The sequence below is a fragment of the Porites lutea genome, chromosome 5, assembly GCF_958299795.1.
Source record: "Porites lutea chromosome 5, jaPorLute2.1, whole genome shotgun sequence".
Taxonomy (NCBI): Eukaryota; Metazoa; Cnidaria; class Anthozoa; order Scleractinia; family Poritidae; genus Porites; species Porites lutea.
Window position 1 is genome coordinate 23,143,766 of NC_133205.1, and position 23,556 is coordinate 23,167,321.

Consider the following 23,556-nt stretch of genomic DNA (forward strand, 5'->3'; position numbering starts at 1 on the left):
GGAGAGCAAGTATCATTTAGAATGTCCGTGATGGTTTTCACTTCAGCTATACTTTTACATAACAGAACGAGACCATCAGCATAAAGCAACCGTGTGACTATCTGTACACCATTCAGTCTGTCACTTTTCCGCTGTTCTCTGTTTGTGCAGAAATGTTGGTTATTAAATTCCAATTCGATACCTCAGCCATCCGAAAAATTGCTTGTCAATTTCACACACGGCAAACTTCAAAAACTAGTCAAAATAGTAATTGAATATACATGTACCTCTCACTAAACGATTTCCTGTTCCGGCGTTATGTAAGTTACGGATCGAGTTTTTTTTTTCGCGCGATCCGATCAAAGAAAATAAGATTAGCAGAATGTTTACGATATCTCCATATTTAAGTAGAGACTGAAACCGCATCGAATATTTCAGTTCAAGCGGAAGGGATGTTGGTGATGTACCTAAACCTAAACACCTAATTATTTAAGACGTGATTAAGAGTTTAAAGTCCTAGAGGCTCAACCTTATTTTCTAATGGTCCTTCAAATGAAACTAGGGTTGCTTTTGACCATTCACACAAAATCTCGTGCACAAACACAATTAACAATTATAATTTCTCCTCGTGGGAGAAGGGCAGACCTCCGCAAAGTATACCCAAATCAGCTAGAGATACTGACCGAGAGGAATGATGATTAGAGGAATGGCTCTAATCATTTGATTTTCCATCCGGAATGTCTGGTTTCCCCATGTTAATGGTAAGTATACTTGATTTCCACCCCTGGACATAATCCAACAAAGCTCATCCCCAGAGAGTAATACAGAGCCTACCTTGTCTGGGGCACATGCTGTTCCTGGAGCCGCCGGGTTTAGTTTACTTCTGCAAAGCCTCTCACCTTTGATCTCACACCAAAGTTCTTCGCAAAGGCGATACTAGGGTAATGAAAAAGGACAGATTAAGACCCTGACTGGGCATTCTCATTCAGCTATTATACCTTGATGTTCCCGCTTGAGTAGTATAGGGTGCACCGAATTAGCCGGGTTTTCTTGTGGTGGAATACATTAACGTGTGCTGAATCTTCGTAAAGCGCGCATATTTAACAGTTTGCTGAAGGTCTACTATCGATCTGTGTTTAATGAATCTTCTAAAGCGTTCATCTTTCATTCATCAAAAGCTTGCTGAAAGTTTACACCTTGAGTAAAATTTTACTTTGGATTTAGCCTTCAAATTTTTCTTTGGAAAATGCGTGCGACTCCTGGTGCATGCATCAAACCGGGTTGTTTAGCCACAGGTAACCCAGGCTCTGTGATAGTACCACAGTACGGTTCCAGTAAAATTACAGTGTTTGTATGAGGTTAAAATATCATCCTAAAATTTCTAGGAAATACTAAATAAAGATCAATAAAACTTACTCTGCAGTTAATAGTTGTTGTCCTTATTGCTCCAACGAAGTTTCGTGATAGTTTGCAGTAATTTGTTTAAATTCACTCTATCTACAATAATAATATACAAGGTAGGAAACACGAGGTGCCATTTTCGCCGACATGCTCTCATTCAACACAACTTTTTCCCCGAAATTCCAACTCCAACGGAAAATAAACATGCCAGGATCGTAGAAATAGGATAGCAGCAGATATAGAAACCAATGAAGCTTTCCCAGATAGAGAAACGAATCCCACAGACTTTGACAAACTCGAAGAATATAATCCAAACAGACCGAGAATATGCTCGCCGAAGCAGCCGGGCCAGATCAACGCGCGGCCAAGAAAGTGAGGCCTGGGCACTGTACAAAAAAAAATCATCCCGGGAGTCCTGAGGTGACCTTTCTGGGCACCGATACATCATTTGCCCAAAGCCACCCTACCCTGCTGAAAAAATACTTAATAGAAGGCAATTGTTCTTCCTAGCCGTACCACCCTGGCCTGTTATAAAGAGATTATGTCCCTCTCGAACTATATTCAGCGCCTGGCGCTGGTTCTCAGAAAGTTTATCAAATATCAATAGGGCAAGGTTATAAGGGCAAAGGAAAGAACAACGAAGGAGGATTTACAAAACTTAAAACGAGCAAAAGATATAAGTGAATTTTGGCTCTTACCGAGGCATTTGTACAACAACACCAAATTCAAAGAGAGGTGTATCACGATGATTCACATGTTTAACCGATAGAGCGTTCACTTGTATTGACAAGACGTCGGCGTGTTACTGCCGCATTTATCGCTAAATATGTTAATCGCGCTAGTTCTTTGTTTACTGGTGCACGTGCCTTTCACATTCGTCTCAGTTATCGCAATTCATATTCTGTCGCAATTTTCTGTGTAATTTTTGACATTAGTTTGCAAGCTTCACCGTTTATTTACGATAGTTTCGCTCGAGAGTTCACAGCACTACCTTAGTCATCATCTACCTTTTGTTCAACCTTGTTTTTAGTCCGCCTTGTAAGTATTTCGCGTTGTTATTTCATTAGTTTCATTACTGTTATTTGCATTCCTTAGTAAAAGAAATGGGGCGCCTTGTAACTCCGCAGACTCTCCTGATTATATAATTTTTTTTTAGCCATTTAAATTAAGGCGCGTGTGTGGGGTTTGCTCTGGTAAATAGTGATTGGCTAGGAAGAACAATTGCCTTCTATCAAGTATTTTTCCAGCAGGGGAGGGTGGCTTTGGGCAAATGATGTATCGGTCCCTAGAAAGGTCACCCCAGGACCCCCGGGATGGAATTTTTTTGTGCAGTGCCCAGTTCTCATTTTCTTGGCCGCGCGTTGATCTGGCCCGGCTGCTTCGGCGAGAATATTCTCGGTCTGTTTGGATTATATTCTTCGAGTTTGTCAAAGTCTGTGGGATTCGTTTCTCTATCTGGGAAAGCTTCATTGGTTTCTATATCTGCTGCTATCCTATTTCTACGATCCTGGCATGTTTATTTTCCGTTGGAGTTGGAATTTCGTGGAAAAAGTTGTGTTGAATGAGAGCATGTCGGCGAAAATGGCACCTCGTGTTTCCTACCTTGTATATTGTTATTGTACATAGAGTGAATTTAAACAAATTACTGCAAACTATCACGAAACTTCGTTGGAGCAATAAGGACAACAACTATTAACTGCAGAGTAAGTTTTATTGATCTTTATTTAGTATTTCCTAGAAATTTTAGGATGATATTTTTACCCCATACAAACACTGTAATTTTACTGGAACCGTACTGTGGTACTATCACAGAGCCTGGGTTACCTGTGGTTTAGCTCGGCGGCCGTTGTGCTACAAAGTAAATTTACCAGCGAGTTGTGAAGCGCGGCGTGCGTTGTGCCACAAAGTAAATCTACCGAGTTGTGTAGCTCGGCGGCCGTTATTCCACAAAGTAATTCTACCGAGAGGTGAAGCTTGGAGGCGCCATTTCATCATGACTTGTGTTATCTTCGGCACCAGACAAACGAACATTTTAGCTCCATGTTATTTATTCGGAAAAACGTGACCAGCCCACAGTGGCGTAACTCAAGTCACTGAAATTAATATACACGACCAAATTACTGGAAAGCCGCACACACATCCCCCTGAAGGCGTTGATGATTCCCTTGAAACGTGTGAAATTGAGACGTGTAGTGTATTAAGAGAACCTACAGTGTTGAAACATAATCATTGTGCCCCGGCGTTCACCACAAAAAATGTGGTCTTGGGTCGATCTTTATATCATCACAAGTTAAGAAGACTTGCCAGTAACGGTTTCATTTTATAGTAAATTTCAGTAATTGTCTACATGTGGAATTCCCAATAAATAAAACTGATGATTACTTCTAAAACTTTGTCAACCGTTTGCTTTTTGACAATACCTGGGCCGGGTTGTTCAAAGCTGGGTTAAGATAACCCAGGCGAGGTCGAGGGTTAGTGCAAAATTTGAATTCAGATGTGAAAGCTTCATTTTGTCAACAAGTTGACGATTGGATGCTCTTAAAAATAACAGAGAAAAATTATCCAAAGAAATGTTTTTGAACAAAAGAAAAAGAAACCCGGGTCAAGCGCTAATCGGTCTTCGAACAACTGCACTTGAGACGAACCATACGACATCACTCTGATCACTAGCCTTCAAAACCTTTTCATAGAGGTTTCGCTGTACGCAACCCTTACGTTCAAAATATGCCTTAATCATAGTTATCGATCTATCGCAAGAACCAGCCACCCTTCCCCCTCAACTGCCACCTGTACGCCTAACAAACATATCGAACACACTCTCCTTAGCTCCGATTACTTCTAGTTTTAAAAGGATTAATCTCTGTCTCAACCCTTTGGTTTCGGTAACTGGGTTTCAAGCAATCAAAACGGTTTAGACAGGTGTAATCCACACTAAGTTAATAGACTGAGTAGCGTGATTCCGAGGTAGAAAAGTGTTCTTGGTCTTCTTGTTGCGTGATAAGATAACTTAAATATGTGTCACTCGACAAATTATTTGCCACTGGGAGGGTTAGGGTTGAAGCAGTGTTGATAAACATTTCATTAACTTTTGAGCCCCGCGAGGTTCTGCCATACACGTATTTTTAGTCAACCTTAAGAAACTTTTCTTGTTTTAGTGGTATTTCAGTTGGATTTAGTAGTTCAACCTGTCAATGAGGGTAAAGAAACTAGGGTTTAGATGGACGGTAACTAACGATTACGATCAGATGTGGATTTATTGATTGTGCTAGCCTTCAGTGGGCTGCGGTAGATCGCTCCTGAAACTTTCTATTTACAGATGAGGACCAATAAAATAAAAGGGCTGACATCACGATCGTTTAATGATTCGAAACCGGAATCATACGTTTCTAATAGTGACACTTTTCCACTTTACCTTGACAACTCCTGATTTCAATGTGTGACACTTTCAATTCCGGAATGAACCATGGAGAGACAAGGGAGACAGATGATCCCTTTTTACAATCCGACTGATATTAATATTAACTGCCAGACTCTGCCAAACTATCTATGGGTGTGCTATTTTCTGTAGCTTACTAATAAAATATAGAAGCCCTACTGAAAGCAATTGTGATTGTGACTTGTAAACAAATAAATTGTAATCTAGCCTTCGAAAACACCCGTTTCTCCTCGCTCTTCGTAGCTGGGGACGTTCGGGGACGTTTGAAACGTCCCCAGCGGCAAAGAGCGAGGAGAAACGGATGTTTTCGCAGGCTGGCGATCTTCGATCATAAATCGGGATAGGTACTTGTAATCTCTTCATTGTCCAAGATAAGTGCACGAGCTTCTCGTAACACCAGTCTTGCTTTGCTAAGGCTTAAACCAGTGTAAAAAGTTTCAATTTGACATACATTTATGCCTGTAAAGTATGTGACCTGAGTAATATTGTTCAAACTGAAACACATAGAATGTTCTTATAACTGTAGTTCTTACCCTGCTAGTTATTCATGTAGACTTTCTACGTTTCTTAATGGTTCAGTTTATTTGAGTATATAAACACTTTTTAAACATACAACAAAAAACAAATTTGAAATCATACGGGTTGGCAAGACCTTTCTACAGGCTTGTCTTTGTTCCGATCCACAGTTCTACAGTTACAGCAAAAAATTGTTTTAAACCCGTTTCTGTAATTGGAACTTTGAAGAGCATAAACAAGTGGATTCAAAAACGAATTGGCATTAAGAAGATATCTAACTATTCTATGAATGAGGAACAGGCAAGCTCGATTATTGGCCACAACGTCTTTTTCAATAGCGGTTAAGTATATAAAAAATATTGAAAATGGCAAAGTGCAAATTGAAAAGAGGACTGTTAACGATACAAGAAGCTTCAAAAGGCGTTTCTTTGCGCGCTGGTCTTCCAGTGCTTGACTGCTTGTTGCTTCGGAGGAACTGCTGTAAATTTCATTGGTGATGAACATGCCACGAAAGATCTCAAAATAGCAGAAGAAAACAACCGCAAATGGGACAATACCAAAAGAAATACCAGTGAAAATGATAAAGCTTTTGTGATTAGAATACTCGTCAAGACTCCATGGACGTTTGCATGGGTAAGTTGACAATGGATCTGGGTCTATTGTGTTTGTCAGAAAGTCGGGAATGCATGATAAAGCAGCAAATGTCCACACAAACAAGACGACATGAGGAACCCGTTTGTTAGACAATCGAAGTCTAGTGTGAAAAGGTTTTGATAACGCTAGGTATCTCTCAACCGCCAAAGCGGAAACAGTTAAAGCGCCAACATTAATCGAGATGGGAACCACTGCATTGCCTACGAATAGCTTGCAGATAAAATCTCCCAGCGTCTTGTCAAGATAGACTTGGTTTAGGAGGAAGTCGTAAATTCCAGGACAGAACAACAACGTTACAAGATCCGCAATTGCCAAGTTCATGAGCAGAAAGTTGGTTGTCGTGTGCATTGAAGGTGTTTTTCGCACGATGGTGATTATGATACAATTAGCTGGTACGCCGATGATAACGATGAAAGAATACAACAACATGAAAGCCAGATTTTGGCCAGAAAGACCGCCATCACTGTTATCGCTTGAGGAGTTATAAGCCATGGGTGAGTCAGAAGAAAATGGTTAGTATCAGAGACTGTCTCCTTTTTCGCTATGAATTCAACTTTATAGACAGCAGTATTATGTAGTTACAAGATTGATATAATAATAGCATGACGTATGAAAACTGAAACCTAATATACTCATTTTATGCAGATAAAAGTACGACAAATGGAAAATGAAAATTTCTAAACTTGAAGGACGCTTGATGTCACTTTTGAGCCTAAAAGCTTCGGAAACACTTTGAGGTTTATTACTGATAAAAAAATTGACTTACTCAACACCGATCTACCTCATAGACTATAATAAGATAAGAGCCATCTGCGTTTTTACGCCTGCGAAAACAGCGGCGGCAGGTGAACGTGCAAATAAAGTGACGGATGGTTCGTATTCAATTTACGAGGCGTAAAGGTGACCGCAAAATATATTTTTTTTGCAATTACTAGTTTTTAAGTTAATATCTCTAAAGAAACTGTTCAATTTTTCATTTTCTGATTACCATTGTTCTGTGAAGGGTGATTACAGCTAAAGATTGCTGTTGTTAGGAAATGAAACCGCAAAGAAAAGGCTTTTACGCACATATACAGATGAACTTATTAACATAAAATAACAAAAAATGTAGAGTAAATAAGTAGAACGCTAATAGCTTGGTTAAGTGTTTTATGACCATTAAGGTCGTGAAACTGGTCCCAAATAAAAGATCTTTTGCCAACCCTGGAAGGATCCAGAAGAACATTCAATTTACTATCATTAAACGTTTAGGACCAACCACCAGAATTATAATTTCAACAAGATCAATATGGCATAATCTGTAGGCAAATTATGTCACCCTGTTGGCTACCGAATATGGATCAATGTCGTCGACTAATTTAAAAGGATTGAATATGGCCTTTATTGATAAGCTTTTATAGATCAAAATAACAGCAGGCCTTTTTGAAAATATACTCAATACGACGCTTAAATGTTTGGGTCCCATTAGTATACTATTTTCTATTCTGTTAAACCTCCAGCGCTATAACAAGCTGTTAGTTATTGACAAGTATAATCGGGTGATATTTCTGTCGAGTAGGGAAATTCAAAAATGACATGTATTAGAAAACCGGTAAAACACACCGTGACCACTATAGTCCAGTTCAAATAACTGCAATTCCGGCTAGTTCAACTATGCTTATTTTTGTTTTTCTCTTCTTTCGAAGTAATAAGAGCACTCTCTTTCTTCAAACATTAACAAATGTATGAATAAAATAAATAGATATTAAAAGTAAAACGAAAAAAAAAGCTAACAAAAACCAATATTGGTATAACTGTGTGGGCTACTCGTAATTAATTACTACATGCTAGCTTCTTTGTCGACGAATACAGGTCCAGCCTTGTAAACTCAATCATATCTAGTATTTAACTACTTTCTGGTTCTGACGATCTGTGACGTATTTGCCTTATCACACAAGCTCTAATTTAACGTTCACAAATTTACTAGACAAATGATATTCGATAAATTAGATGACAGGTGACTTCCAAACTGTATAGGCTGCCATAAAAATCGACACGTCATAGGAAATTTTAAAGAGAATATTTATTCACAGTTTTCACAATTCTACAATGAGTCAACCATTTATCATGCTGTGTAATATGTTCAAGCTGATTAATTCAAACATCATTTCACGGTATACGTAAATAGGCAAAACTGACACGATACGGGTTTGTCATGATTATTTTCTTAAAATTGAAACAACTGAAAATTTTCCTGAATTGTAGGGGAAATCTCACATTTTTTCGTTCCAGGTAACCAGAAATCAGCCATTTGAAATAGTGCAAAACGAAGAGAAGAATACTTAAGGATGCAAAACGAAACGTTCTGTAAATATTAAATCACATCAGGTGTTAAACCTCCTTTGCCTTCTGTGCTTGAATTGTTCATGAGTTTTCAAGAACACCATTTCCACGAAGTAAGGATGTGAGATTACTGAACTTTAACAGTATGACTGAGAGTCAACGTTTCAGTTTAAAGTCTCCAAAACGACTAATAATCTGTATAATAAAGCACATGATTTTGGGATTAAGTACTTTATCCCCGGGGGGGGGGGGGGAGGGGGGAGGGGGTACTTGGGTAGATTTTTGCTGTGTTTGTGCCGCTGGCCTCTCAGAGCCCCTACCCCATTATAGTCTATTCTGTGACCAATTATAGACCCCATCTTAGTCACTTTTGAGCAAATATGTAATTTTTACGATCCCAACTTAGTCACTTTCTAGTTTTATGAGTTGACCCATTTTTTAACCTGAATGAAGAACACTTTAATTTTCACCTACTGATAAACATTCCGGTACGTTTGCTAACCGTAAATGTGAAGAACTGTCTTACCCCCCAAAATCCGAAAATGAGTGACCCCATTCTAGTAACTCTATTGAAAATGCGACCCCATTATAGTCCATCCAGTCGTGAAAATGCGACCCCATCCAGCGGCACATCCCCATTAGCCTCTTATAAGGAAGTGCCCCCCCCCCCCCCCCCGGGACTTTATCTTTAAGTTCGCTGGTCTTAAATCTTATCCAGATGGATGTGTACAAGTTTTTCGAGTACCTTGTATTTGCGGCAGTGACCTGCTCTGTTTCCATACTGCTGTTTACACTGTTCATCAGCGGTGAACGCAACTCCAGGGTAGTGAGTAGGTAAGAACAAGGGACTCCTGTTGGCTCTATGTCTTAGGCACTTGCTTGCTTTGGAGCTAAAGGAAAAGAATGGCTTAATTAATGAGGCGTTTTGGCCTCCCATAATATGGAATGGCCGTAATACACTTAAAATGCCACAGGTTACTTTAAGAATAAGACAGTACTCACTTTAGAAACGAGTGGATATAGGCTCGACTACACCGAGACCACTTCATAGTGCCACGACTGTGCCTAACCAGCCATTGCGATGACATGAGATAAGGAGGTGACCCCGCGGTGCCTGGACAGGTATTGCCATCGCCATCATGATATGCACCTAAACTAATAGCAATTTACACAAGAACCAGCGTCAAATTTGTCCAATTATCTCTTTAAATATAATAGCATATATGCTATTCATTAAAATCACAGTGTTAGACTGCATTTTCTTTTTCTACAAACCACCCGTAACACATTCTACACTCTATCATACATAATTTAATGATAGCCTAGTCTGAGTGACTTACTTGTGTCCAATTTCGTGTGCCACCGTAAAGGCAACATTTAAGCCACTGTCTTGAATTACGCTGCATCGTTTTTTCGGGTCACATATTCCGTGCATGAAAGCGATCCCTACGCAAGAAACAATATAAAAGCTCTATTTTTATTCCTGTTTCTTTCTTTTTCTCTCTCCCAAAAAATATAAGAAGAAAATCATACCCACGGTGTCACAAGTCGAAAATCTATTCGTACAGATGTTCTTTCTATTCGCAAAAAAAAAAGAAAAGAAAAAGATGTAACAAAACATTAGTAAACAACGAGAGCTCTCCTCTTGCCATCACAAATACTGTTATACCGTAAACTGCCGCTTATAAGCCTTATTATATACTAAAACAGTGAATAGTGTTTTTCGGGCGCTCTGATTGGCTACTCAATCAGTGAGTATCCTGCACTATTCACTGATTCACCTCCAGTTCCTCCGAACGAGCGACGCCAAACTCGCGTAGGTTGCGAGCAAAATGCTTTCCTGGTTTGCTGCCGTAACAAACTAAGAAATTTCACAACTAATCAAGCAAGCTATTTCCGAAATACATGAAGAAGGCGACGAAGCTCGGTTTGGAAGTTTTAACAGGTAAAGCTTTGCCTTTTTGACTTGAATAGTTATCGATAAAACCGGTGAAAAAGTTTTTTGTTAACAAATGCAAATTAAGCTTAAGTCTTGCGTTATTTTATTTAGTTGACTTGTTCATAAATAAGCTTAAAACTAAATTTAATCATCTTTTTTACAGAATTATTTTAAATACAAGCAGAATTCAAAACTCCTTTTGAAGAAACTTCCCCGTAAGAGCTAAACAAACGCCTTCAAAAGTTTTATTTGTCGCTAAGAAAGAGCGACGACCGCGGCCGTTCGGTCATCGGGCGCCAAAATTGTAATCCTTGGCAACAGTAAATGAGTTGAAAATCATCATTTTGTGCTCAATTATCTCACTGTTTTAGTATATACTAAAACAATTATTCACCTCAGTGTCGGTGGCTAGTAGTGGATATTCACCTCAGTGTCAGTGGCTGGTAGTGGATTTTACCTGGCCGCTTCGCGGCCTCGGTAAATACCCATTATTATTCATTCAAAATATTTCCTCGATTCTGATTGGCTAAAAGCACACGTTTAATTCATCATAACCAGTTACTGATGACCAAATTTGGAAGAAATTTGACTTTAACGAGGAAATGACGTCAAAAATGTAGCCTTCGTGCAGGTTAAGGCACCGTTAACCGAGAGGATCTGGGGACGAGGTTGAGTTGTTTTGGTTGTGAACTTGAAAAAATGGCGGACATTCCACTCGTTTCAAGAGTAAGAACTAGGCGAAAAAATAGCTAAAAACATGGCAAGAACAGCAAGAAGACAACTCGAAGGGCGACATCTGCTATTTGGAGAATATTTGCGGAGCTGGACAAACCTAAACGTACACTATCGAAGATAAACTGAACATCGATGGATCGATGGAGGTAAGCATGTTTTAGCTATGTTTTTAAACTAGGAATTATTTTGAATGAATAATAAAACAGTTATTGAATTCGGCTTTCGTATCATATGAAGAATTATGGAGATCTCGGAGGGTGTTATCCGCCTCGGCCTACGGCCTCGACGGATAACATCCTCCTCGATCTCCATAATTCTTCATAAGATACTCAGCCTCATTCATTAACTGTTAAATACTAGCCACCTCCACTTCGGTGAATAATTGTTATTTATCATTAAAACGGACGTATTTTGTTTGTTAACAGGTAGATGGGCCTATGACGGAGACTTATAAGCTTCAGTTACGTTATTTAAGCTAGGGATATATCTAGACTTTGTTATATTCCTAGACTTTCACTTAACTAAACAGGGACTGTCATTGGTTGATTCCTGGTCACGTGACCTTCACTAAAATCAAATGTATCCCGATCGTGATACATTACAGCACGTGATCAAAGCGTTATGGAGCCTGACCCTGTAAGGAAACCATTCAAACAGCTCACTGAGCTGTTTGAGAGAGATACAGGGACTGGTTGAGGCCAAAGATTGAGAAAATACAAGGAAAGCATCGGTAGGTCACTTTGCGGAAGAACGGTGTTACGGACGCGGTAAGTTCAAATGTCGACATTTCTCGGCCGTTAACAAAACCTGGATCCGATTGCTTGGATCGGATCGGATCGGATCGGATCGGATCGGATTACGGATCGGACTAGTGTCTTCGCTTTTGGTGCAGAAGAATTATTTTGACAAAAAGCTGCTTTAACAATGACAACAGGTGGCTCGGAATAAGAAAGCCGAGTTCACACAACGTGAGTCTAACCGGTTCGACTCGGATTTTTTCTTGAGAACCGCCTGTGTCACTAATACCAAAAAAATAGTTTCTCATGTATCACCAGGCTTAAAATTCACCATCAGCTTTAAAATCATCGCAAAGAATTATTTTCAACTGAACTGCACTGGGAAATTTTCTGTTGCATAACTTCATACGATTGCAATTCCAAAAAGAGGCTTGGTCACGTGACGTCTCCCGAATCGAAGATGGCGGACAGAGATGTACGTATCTCTCATTGCAATGATTTTGTGTTTCTTTTCATCTCCGCTCTCTTCTGAATTGGTCTTGTTTCTCACTGAGCTTGGATTGAATGCTTCTTTTCAGAGGAGACGATTAAGAAAATCGCGGTAATAAGCAAGGTACGATAGCGACGACTTGTTGTCAATAAGCGAATGACATCTTAAATGTCACCTCCATTATTTTCATTAACAAGAAATCTTCTCACACCTATGCCTGCTTTAGCCGAGTCCCTCGCAGTCCTACAACAACCAACAAGCAATCACTTTCAATGTAACTTTGACTTCTAATGTACCATTAACATGTTAAACTATAACATAAACTAATTGAGTCAAGAGATTCACAGTTTCAGTAAAGATATGAAGGTGGCAACGCCGAAAGATTAAAGTGCATATATTCAGTTAGTAAACTTAAATACTCAGTACAGAATCAGTTGTTTTAAATATGAACTAATTATATAATGACAGTTTTTCCATAAACGCATTTATGATATTTCCGTGTAGAAATTCACATCAGACGAACTAAAGTGAACTAAGTTCAAGTTCACGTTACATTTTAATTAAAAGGCCGTCTGCTGTTTCTTTCAAACGCTCCGCTGGAGTAAATTTGATTTAATAGTTTGTTTGATCTAGCAGCAGCCATTGGCCGGGTAATACGATCAGGCTTCTCATGTGAAGGTCACCTTTGGCCCCTGGGCCAACAGACCGTTACATGTTTCTTCCTGATGTTAAATCACTTCAAAGTAATACCTTACAAAAGAATAACTTCAACTGTTTTTTGATACCAGGGAACAGTCAACAATAATATGAACGCAGAAAACCCAAATCCATTGGCTGGATTACAAACTAGAACATTTTAAAATAATTTCACTTCAAATAAGACAGCTGTCATCTCTATACATCTTGAATAATGTAATGTCTGATCTGGAAAATAATCAGATTGCAGCCGTCTTTCTGTGGTCCAGTTTGAGACCTGACCCAGCTCTTATAAAAATTTTACACCGCACTGTGAACATGTCACTTTTTAAGTTTTTCCGACAGTTTTGTCCTGTTTTGACATTGAAATGGCTATCACTTTAGAATGTTTAAAATAGGAGGTTTCATTTGCAACTAGATGTAAAAAAAGTTAAACAATCTTCTGTCCTTGCCAAAATAAAAAATAAAAAAATAAAAATGTCACCCCCAAAAAATGACTTGCAGTTAATGGAAAATTTAAGCTACTTATTACAGCTAATACCAAACTCTTTCTGCAACAGAATTTCATGTGCAGGCAAAAGACGGGCATAGTCTTTAGGTGAAAGCACCAAATCCGTGACCGGATTGAAGTTCACATTCTTCTCTTTTATACAATCTTGTCTTAGGTGGTAATGAGTTGGTCCATAGCGGACTTGAAGTTTTCCTGCTTTCATAAATGATCTGTACTCTTTCGTTGCAGCTACCACGTCGTCTGGGGGTGGTGGGACGTGACCAGGCACACGGATTGCAGAGTTGCACCCATAGCACTGATATGCCCTGCTCTCGAAAAGCCACCTCAAATTGTATTTACCATGAGATAGAGGAGAGGACTCTTCACTGCTCGCCGGGACTGTAACTGTAGCCGATGGTGTTGTCTTTGAGCGGTTACGTACGCGTCTTCCTTTTTTTCCCAGGGGGCCAACATTCACGTTGAGGTTGCTCACCTTTGTCAGGTTCCTCTTTTTGGACATTGGCTGCTTGGCATAAAAATCTAAATACTCGTGTAAAGTGTCCTCTCGTTCTGCAACTGCTAAAGCGTGTGAACACATTTTCAAAGACTTCCAGTTTGTGCACTCACACTCCACACTACCACTTTTCTTGTCAATCACCACATAGTTTGGTCGTTCTTGGGAGAGGCTTGAAACTGAAAATGTTGCCTTTCCATCTGACGTCGGTGGTCCTCGCCAGACACCTTTATTGTCTAAAAGCAGCCTTGCTTTCTTAACCATTGCTTCACGAGCGGTACTTAAAATTGTTTCCAGTCGGGGATCTTCATACAGGAAATCGAAACCGTCGACATCTCTGCTGAGCATTTCTGTGGTACATCCAATCACATCTCTTGAAGTCGGCTTGGACTTTTCACATCCAGTACCGGTAGCCCACCCAAATGATTCAGGCCCGTCTGCAGCATGGAGATCTTCCATGGTAGCCAAACTAAGCTTGCGGATGTAACTGCTTCGTTCTTCTTGCGACCTCGAGAGGAAATCTGGTACTACAAACTTCTGGAACTCTTCGCGAAGTTCGTAACCCTGCGACACACCAGCCACTGCTTGAGAAAATTCCTCATTCTCAGTTTTCACAAGATTTGGAACTGCCTCGATTGTGCCACAGAAACCCGACTGGGTATGTTTCTTCACTGATTTGATCCGGCTGTTATTTGCCTCGGCGTCATTAGTAAGAAAATGGGAGGGGATATCACTATCCTTTGTCATTGGAGGTAGTCTGGCTGCCCTGCGTACACTTGCGATCATCCTTGTCTTCATCATTTCGGCCCTGCTTATCACCCACTTGAAGACCTTCTCGGTAGGATCGCCTCTTTCTTTCCACCCATCCCTAAGAGACTCCAACTTGACGTCAAATTCTTCCGGTGACGCGGCGTCCAGGAGCCCAAGGTGGTAAATACCGTTACTGTCAACTTTGCCAAATACTTCGTCAATGAACCGTCTCTGCATCCCGACCATCCCATATGACGTCAATGCTTGCTTAAAGTTATCTTGCAAGTGGCGAAAACAACGCAGACTGCGACTGTGCGCATTGGGGAGCTTTGCGTCTATGGCGTTTACAAGAGCTTGTTCACCATCAGTCCCTGTTGATAACATTCCTTGCAGTGCTGGCTTCAAATCAATAAGATTTTGAAGAAAACCACTGTACGTATTTTGGTCCTTGCGGTAGTGAATAAGTACAGGACCTAATCTCAGAGGACTCTTTCCAGTGGGCTTTCGCTTCATCATTAGATTACGATATGATATGGGGGTACATTCGTACGGCCCAAGGCGGAAAGTGGGATCAATCTGCACAGTACAAAAGTCAATTTCCGACGTGCTGAACTTCAACAAGTTGTTCAGCTGTTCCTCTGAGGCGATAACGATTGTTGTGTTCTCCTTCTCAATGGTAACTTTTCGAACAAAAGGCTCCTTGTCAGTTTTCATTGTCAAAAGAACTTCAAGCAGTTCATCCTGCTTCTGCCCCCCTCTGACGTGGGAAGGTAACGTTCCTTTCTGAAGTTGGTTACGGTAATACCCTTGTCTTGGTCCACGTGGTAGGTCGCTTAAACATTCAGCCTTCAACACACCACCCGATTCTTGTGTTGTCATTGAGACTGCGTCTTTTGGGCCCAGTGACGCCAGCTTGTTATCCAGGTTTCGCACCACTGATGGCTTTGTTCGTGTGTAAGGTACGCCTTTACCATTTTTAGAACTCTTATGTGGCTTCATTGCAAATTTGACTTCTTCTTTGTCGTAGACATATTGGACACATGCAACATTGTTGACGACTTCGCCGCGTTCGTCTCTCACATGCATGATGCGCCTGTGGTACTTGTTTTTCTTCTTAACATTCCAGCTGTGATATAAACGCTCAAGATAATAACGCCTCGCGGGTACTGGTTTCTCTCGCTCAGAGCCGGTAACAACCACTTTTAGTTCACCATTTTCGTCATTCTCTACTTCAACTGGTATAGTCCGTTTACCATCATAGTTATCATACTGTGGCAATCCGTCGGCTCGTAGATCGTCAAGGGGAATATATCGTAAATCAATTAGAAACACGGCGTTCATCTGCACGTGCTTAGGAGGCTCGGTGCACTTTACATTATCGTTTGTTGCGTTTAACAACATCTTCACCATGCCTTCCGTTGTAAACATTGTCTTGTGTCTTGTTAAAATTGGGATGCATTTCTTTCCGTTGTAAAACTCTCCACCTCCCTTTAAAGGACTTACACCAGGGTCGTCACTTGACGTGTCTGATTCATAGCGTCTCCTTTTCCCAACAGCAGGTGCAGGTTTCTTCTCCGGACTACTGTCTGACAGAGTCAGATCGACGACCTTGAAAAGAAAACCAGCTCAGTTTACAAATGAGCAACAGAAAAGCCGTTACGTCGTGGCTAAAAAAAGTCTATTCTGTTTATCGTTGGAAGCTCTTTTGCGTTACTTGCCTACAACTTTACACCTTCAAAGCAAAAGGGGATATGAATTTTTTTTATCGTTGTTATTATAATTGCAATGGAACATATCTTTGAACGAATAGTAATGAAAACTTTGCGAAGAGAATTACATTTTGATTACGATACAAATTTAGCCAGGCTCACGTGTTTACCCCCTCAAAGCAATGCACTGTATATTAAGTCATGTTCATCAAGTGAAAATCACCCAAATATTCCTAAGTACTTATGAACGCACTTCACTGCAGACTTCAGAAATCTCAAAAACCTTTCAAAAATAACTTCTTATGCTGTCAAATTAAATTGGCCAGACCTGGAAAGACAATAATATTCTTTAAACAAACGTTTGGGTGGCTCTTCACATAAACCTTACTTTTGCAATACTTTGTCTTTTGTACGAACTGCACGTGCAGTGTATGCAAATTAACGAGGTGCACGTGCAAATTGTGCAGAGAACAAAAGATATTGCAAAAGTCGGGTTTACATGAAGCGCCACCCAAACGGAAATTTAAAGAATATTGAGGTATTTTCCGCTTTGCCCAATTGCAATTACATGCTTTTGCTTTTTGAAAATCTCAATCTGAATACCTCAACAATTAAATTAATTTTGGGCCAGCGATTGCAAGAACTTTGCAAAAACGCGAGTGATGGGATAGTAATCTGAACCCACAATACGGAACGTGATAATGGCTAAAGGATTCCTTTTTCAGCTGCCGCTCAAAAAGAATTAAATACTTGAGCAATATATAATGCGCTCCTAGTCAGTACATTCCTCGCCTTAAGAAATAAAACTTGAGACCGCGATTTAAAGGAGAACTTTTAATTGGTCAGCTGTCAACTTTCCAAAAAAGACATTTGTCCTTGATGTGTTTTACACGTGAGATTGCAATACTTAATGTTCTCCCGGTCAGTGGATTTCTTTCTTTGACATCTGTCACTTGACTATCAAATGGATGTCAAGCATCGAAACGTTTGCAAGCATACATGCAGGCTGCACAACTGAGCCCACAATTTTTAATGTTATGCTGATCAGCTGACTTCTTACATTGACAGTTGTCAGTTAACAGTTGACCATTCAAGGAGCTGCACACTTTTCTCTTAATGACATAATAATAGCCACTATCATCTGGACCAATGGACTGGCTAGTTCACCCCCCCCCCCCCCTCCCCCTCCCCCACCCCTGGTAGAAGACCATCAAAAATGCATAACTCACTTATTCACAAAGATGAACAACACTTGGGACTCCCTCCCTATTCACGGTCCCCCACCCTCCTGCTGCTCTGTACAAGGGTAGGGTATCATGTTCATACGCAGATGTATGTACCCTTGTACAGTCAATCACGTCACAACCAAATAAAGAAAGACTGACCATATTCCATAAGTAGTGGCTCTACCCATGGTATTGTTATGATAACAAATTACTGATCCTTAAAAGTTGTTAACAATGTTTGTCCTTACCTCCTTGCTCTGATACATTTCTTCATACTCAAATCCTTCATCACTACAAAGAGAGAATACAAAGTCATTTTCATGCTTTGTAACTTAATAGAAGAAAAGATTTATCAACCTAACTTGGCCTATAGAAACTGCAAACCGTCAACCCAACATATACTGTTAAATAATGTTTTCAATGCATTCATGTTTTCATTCTGTTAAATTCCGAAAATTCTGCAATTGAATGACCATAATAAAATATGTCTTGAAAGGAATAAAAATACTGTACAATTCTGATAATATGCACCCCCTCCAAAATAAAGTAAGTCCTCCAAATTTTACAGCAATGCAATATACCCTTCCAAGTATGTCGACTAGGGAGGAGCAATTTTTACACTGTTTTATAAGATAAAACTAAGTCTTTAAAGCCATTTTCATTTTACTTTAACTCGCATAACATCACTGCAATACTTTGGGTATAAGGCACCCACTTCACTTTTTGCCCCCTTAAAACAAACTGTACTAGAATGAAATTGAAAGCTACAGCAACAAGGTTACTAGGGGTATCTAATTCTTAGCCAGGGGGACCAGATTTCAGATAACACAGGTAGCCATTTTGGAACTCCAAAAATGAATCTCATTAGTCAGTATTCCGGTCATGTATCGGACATTTTCATCTAGTAAACTTCTATTCGGTCACGAAATGGAGGTTTCAGCTTTCAGATGAGTTTATTTCTAAACATGTAATCAGTGTCTGTCTGTAATACAAATCAGTGACAAGAAGATGCATGCCAACAGCAGTTCTTGAAGGACCGCTAGCTAGTAGTCAAGGGCCGGGCTGTGTTGATCGTAGAATTTATGTGCGTTTGTGCAGCAAATAACCTTGAAAGGAAACGTGTTTAAATGCACATGCTAATTTCTGCTGATGCACAAGTAACACCTAAAGGGCCGGGTATGTTGCAGAAAACACAGAAGCGAACAATCGAAGAATCTCGTTTCACACAGCTGTTTCACAGTATTTGTAATAAACAATTTTAATATCGTACCTTTCCTCTTCATATATTAAACTGTCCTTGAACATAAAAAAATCAAATTTTGTAATCTTTCGTCCCCGGCAAAAGAATATGCCCTTCATACCTAGGATTAGAATTTTTGACTCCGTGACTAACACCTACGCAAACCTTGAAATGAAAGATTATGTAAAATATCTTGGCTTAATGATTGATTCAAATCTTTCATGGAAATACCACATCGAATCTATCTGTCACAAAATCAGCAAGTCGATAGGAATTATAGCTAAAATTCGACATTATGTCCCGCGTCGTGTTTTACTTTCAGTTTACAACTCATTAATTGTCCCTTACTTGACTTATGGTATTTGTGGTTGGGGAAATTGTGCCTTGACATTTCAAAGAAAGATCGTAACTCTACAAAAACGGGCCTTACGTCTCATTTACTTCAGTAAGTCTAAGGAACACGCCGTACCCTTCTTTCTCAAATCAAATTGCCTTCCCCTGTCTAGCATATTTTTCAGAGATTGTAGCTATTTATTGTATGATATCAACAGACAGATAGCACCAGTTAGTATTCTCAATCAGTTCGTTAAAACAAGTCAGATTCATAACTACAGAACAAGATCTGTCTCTAGCGACTCGTTTTATGTTAAGTTCTCTAGAACCGATAAAATGTATGCCTTTTTCACGAGAATCGGTGCCCAAATTTGGAACTCTATTCCGTATTCGATTAAAATACTTAAACGTTCGTCCTTTCGTAAAAAAATAAAGGAATTATTACTAAATTTTTTGCGGTCAGAAGATGATTATGTCGAAGTCTCCCGTCTTATTAAGTTATTTAATACTTTAGGTTAGCCTCTCTTCGTAATCGTTATGTACATGCCTTGTTTTATGTTAGTTTAAATTCTATTTACTGTATTGTAGTGTCTTCACTGTTATTTAGTCCATCTATATATAAATCTTGTTTTGTAAATTGTGTTCAGCTCCCCCCGCCTCGATTAGTTCATAAGCTATTTGCGGGTAGGAAAGTAATGTAATTAGTTATTTTCCGATTTTCAATAAAATTTGTTGTTGTTGTTGTTGTTGTTTGTTGTTGTTTTTGTTGTTGTTGTTGTTATTGACGTTTCAATTGCCTCCTCTGAAAAGGAAACCGTTCAAGTAGGCTCAGAAAATAACGAGATCACTTTACAATAAAAAAAAGAAAAGAAACACTAAATTAGTTACAGAAGATTGTATACATACTCTTCTCTCCGCCATCTTCATTTCGGGGGATGTCACGTGACCATTTTGGCGGGAATTTAAGGCGAATTGCCAGTCCGATCCGATCCGATCCGGAGTCCGATCCGATCCACAATCCGATCCGATTCGAGCAATCCGATCCGGGTTTTGTTAACGGCCACATTTCTCGCCCTCTTGAGGCCATGGCTTGATGTCTGGAACTAAATTGACCTTTTCTGGAAAGGAAAATCAAGATTCTGTGCTCAAGCGAAGTTTGGGAGCGGTTCGAGTGGAATAAACATGATTTTTGTAGCTTTTTCCTCTGGCAGCGTAGTACAGTCGAGTTTTCCCTTGTATTTTTCTTAATAGTTGAGAAACCAAACCATTAAAACTTGCTAAAATGGCGTTTATAGGGCAGGAAACGGTAAGAAAACAACAAAGAAATATACTTTAATAGCTGTTTTTGTACATTTTAACCATTTTATCAATCGTAAGATAAATTTCCATACAAATCCTTGTAATTTGGGTTTCAGTAGGCTGTTATGATTCTGGGCGCCCTGTGGTTAAAGCGGCAAGGATTTGGCAGAGTTGATCACCACAGGCCGATATCGAAGGAAGATCTAGAAAAAAAATTCAGTCTTGCTACAATCCATCCTCTCCAGATCCTAAATCCCTCCAACAAGTGGTTTGGTTTAATCTCATGTTCCATCTAGTCCACCTAATTCGCCGAGGAAGAAAAACTCTCCTTCTTCTTACAAAGCCGTGTAGGTTGATGCAACTGGTAAGAAGTACGTATATCACAACCTCGTTCCCAGGGTTCTGTCTTTCCCGCCCTACGGAGCGTTGGGCGGGTAGGAGAGAACCCTGGGAACGAGGTTGCGTATATCAAGCACTTGATGAACTGGACAAAAATCACAGGGGAAAGTATCAACCAGATGATTCTCCAGGTGAAGGCCGTATGTATGAAAGACCGAAGAGTCCATACTGTCCAGTAAAAACTTTTGAACTGTATTTATCAAAGCTTAATCCCAGTTTGTCGTGTTTGTGGCAAAGGCCGAGGGCGCGTGAAAGTTTTAGCGAACGTGATGAAGTCTGGTATTGTAATGCTCCTCTCGGAAAAAATACGCTAGCTACGTTAATGAGTTCCATTGCGAAGGAAATGCAATTGTCTTATCAGTACACCAATAATCACTGTAATAATCACATGCGCATTTTCAGGAGCACTGAACTGTTACTATAAATTTTTATAAATGTAATTCCAAGTGAATTTTCTTTGAGCTTATATTAATATTGAACTTTTAAGTCTAGAAACTACTTCTTCATATACTTTGTAAGTAATTCATTCAGAGATTTGAATTAAATGCGCTCTTTTAAGTACTGAGATTGTTTTCATTCGTTCCTTAATTCTTTGTCACTGTTGAAGTAAAAGTCTAGGAATGTAACAAAACACTTAATGTCAGTTCCCTGGGGAAACCAGTTAGTTTTGTTTTCCCTCGAGTCCTAATGTTTCCCGAGACGAACTATTTCCCGGGAAACTGACATAAAGTGTATAACATATCACCTTGTTAGTAGTAGTGCTCCATCATAGCTTGGATTCACACTAGATTTGTCTTCTGTAATCCATCTCTGCCATTTACAGAAGCTTTCCAATGTTCTGTCACCATGGTACGTGATTGACAATCCTTTCTATCGCAAATTGAAAGAGTGCAAAATGAGTGTCTACTACCCAAAAAAATCAAGGTGATGAAAGGCCGCAAAAAATGGTAACTTGAGTTTATCAGTGGTGACTGGAGTCATGTACATGCATGCATGTTCACAGCGGTCAAACGAGTGAAATTTGGAAAAGTTAAGCGAAATACTTCAAAGTTAAGGTTGCTACTTTCATTATCGAAAGTTTAAGGTATTACCCACATCCTGTTAGTTCACTAAACTTTTTAAAAGTTTACTAAGAAAGTTCTAAGTGATTGAAAACCGATGCTGACGTTATTATCGGCGCCATTTTCTCTAAGTGGTAAATGAAATCCCAGCAATAAAAACAAAAAATAACGATTTAGACGTTTGACGCGGTGGTGCATGCATACAAGTATGAATTCATGCCTGTAGCTACGCGTGCGCATCCATACTTAGGGTTTCTTTAGTATAGGTTAAGGATAGTATAAAACAAGAGGAGATTTTTCCGGGTTAATAAATGCTTCCGGTTCAAATGGCATTTAGGGTATCTGGATTCGCAGTCGTTTACACCCATTGGCTAGTCCGAGAACAAGTCATTCGGATAAAAGGAATTCAAGTAAGATTCTGGATTCAAAATCTCCAGGCATGCCACATAGACCGCGAGGTTTTAAATTCGGATTCACGCTTCTGCGAGTAAACGGCAAACGTGAATGGCGATTATTCATCATATTCACCTTGCACACAATACTAGTTTACCTCCCAATCTGCAAATTTCTCTGGGACGACTGTACATAGGAGAAGTTGCGAACGTTTGGGGGGGGGGGGGGGGGGCGAGGGGGATGGGATTAAACAATGTAAATGGTATTATAATGTGTATGAATGAACTTGCTGGCTTACTGGCATACTATGAAGAAGCATAAGCTTGGAGACTTCAATGTTAATCTTCGCTCCTATGCTTGGATCGCGAAATAAATCAGCAACCTGGAAAATAAAAAAAGGCGTAACCTTTTACTTTGTTATTCTAGCTCTGCCATCCAATCTACCTTGAGCTCAGATCACGTTAGACAAAAAAAACCGAAGAGAAATAGTCTGTCAGTACGTGTAATTCCCCAGTTCAAAAACTCGAGGGAGAATGGTTACAAACTTGGGCGCAGTGATTTCTGGATCTTTTTCTTTATGCCTGGTCGATAGTATTCAAGGAAACCATTAACCAATCATGAGTAACGCTCGTCCACCCAGCGATCCCACAAATCATTACGACGAAAGCTTGTACCCAATCCCCTTATAGCTTCTGTAGTAGGGAATTGAGCTGACTCCTTTTCTCTAAAAGGGCGGTGGAATCTCACATCATTTCTGAAATGTAAACCTGCAGTTTTAGGGCTGATAAGGATTTAAAAATTGGTCGTTTTTTGCAGTTATGTAGCAATGAGCAGTCGTCTATTCCTAGGGAATATACAGACGGCAAGTCGATCAGTAGATATTTCTTCGAAGAGCTTTGGGCACAGTAGTCATCATCAAGGGATAAAATCAAACTCATGGTTAGTTTTTAATATGTAGAACGCTCGGATAGTTTGATCACCATTTTGCAGTATTGCCTTCTTTATGACAGAGGTGAGAGTCGTGGGCATTTTTGTTGAAAGGGTGCAGTGTTTCTTTCAAGCAAAAGGATACTTACCATATTCATAACAGTCAATACATATTCTTCTATCGACTCGTTGCTGTGGAAAGCAATCATTTCTCTATCAACCACAACTAAAAGTTGAATGGTGACTTCTGGTTCTGATGATCGACGTTGGCGATGGAAAAAGTCCTTCTTAATGTGCCGTTTGCTCTTCT

General features: G+C 39.7%; 2 protein-coding genes and 1 pseudogene across 2 annotated transcripts in view; 1 reads left to right on the forward strand and 2 right to left on the reverse strand.

Moving 5' to 3' along the window:
- Positions 1 to 23,556, reverse strand: part of LOC140938640 (A disintegrin and metalloproteinase with thrombospondin motifs 19-like) — a 64,814-nt gene that overhangs the window by 34,185 nt on the left and 7,073 nt on the right. Inside the window, exons 4-11 of the mRNA XM_073388138.1 lie at positions 23,396 to 23,556; positions 22,618 to 22,701; positions 21,611 to 21,735; positions 9,842 to 9,885; positions 9,649 to 9,754; positions 9,311 to 9,463; positions 9,054 to 9,198; positions 814 to 915 (exon numbers count right to left, since the gene is read on the reverse strand). The exon at positions 23,396 to 23,556 is cut by the window's right edge and continues 18 nt beyond it. Coding sequence (XP_073244239.1) covers positions 814 to 915; positions 9,054 to 9,198; positions 9,311 to 9,463; positions 9,649 to 9,754; positions 9,842 to 9,885; positions 21,611 to 21,735; positions 22,618 to 22,701; positions 23,396 to 23,556 — 920 coding nt within the window. The remainder of the gene's footprint in view (positions 1 to 813; positions 916 to 9,053; positions 9,199 to 9,310; positions 9,464 to 9,648; positions 9,755 to 9,841; positions 9,886 to 21,610; positions 21,736 to 22,617; positions 22,702 to 23,395) is intronic.
- Positions 5,168 to 6,531, reverse strand: LOC140938631 (tachykinin-like peptides receptor 86C). The gene has a single exon (XM_073388129.1). The coding sequence runs from the start codon at positions 6,476 to 6,478 to the stop codon at positions 5,450 to 5,452; it is 1,029 nt and encodes a 342-aa protein (XP_073244230.1). The 5' UTR covers positions 6,479 to 6,531; the 3' UTR covers positions 5,168 to 5,449.
- Positions 20,450 to 21,289, forward strand: LOC140936641 (uncharacterized; annotated as a pseudogene).

Coding starts and splice junctions, on each gene's coding strand:
- LOC140938631 (XM_073388129.1), bottom strand. CDS start 6,478: ATGGCTTATAACTCCTCAAGCGATAACAGTGATGGCGGTCTTTCTGGC.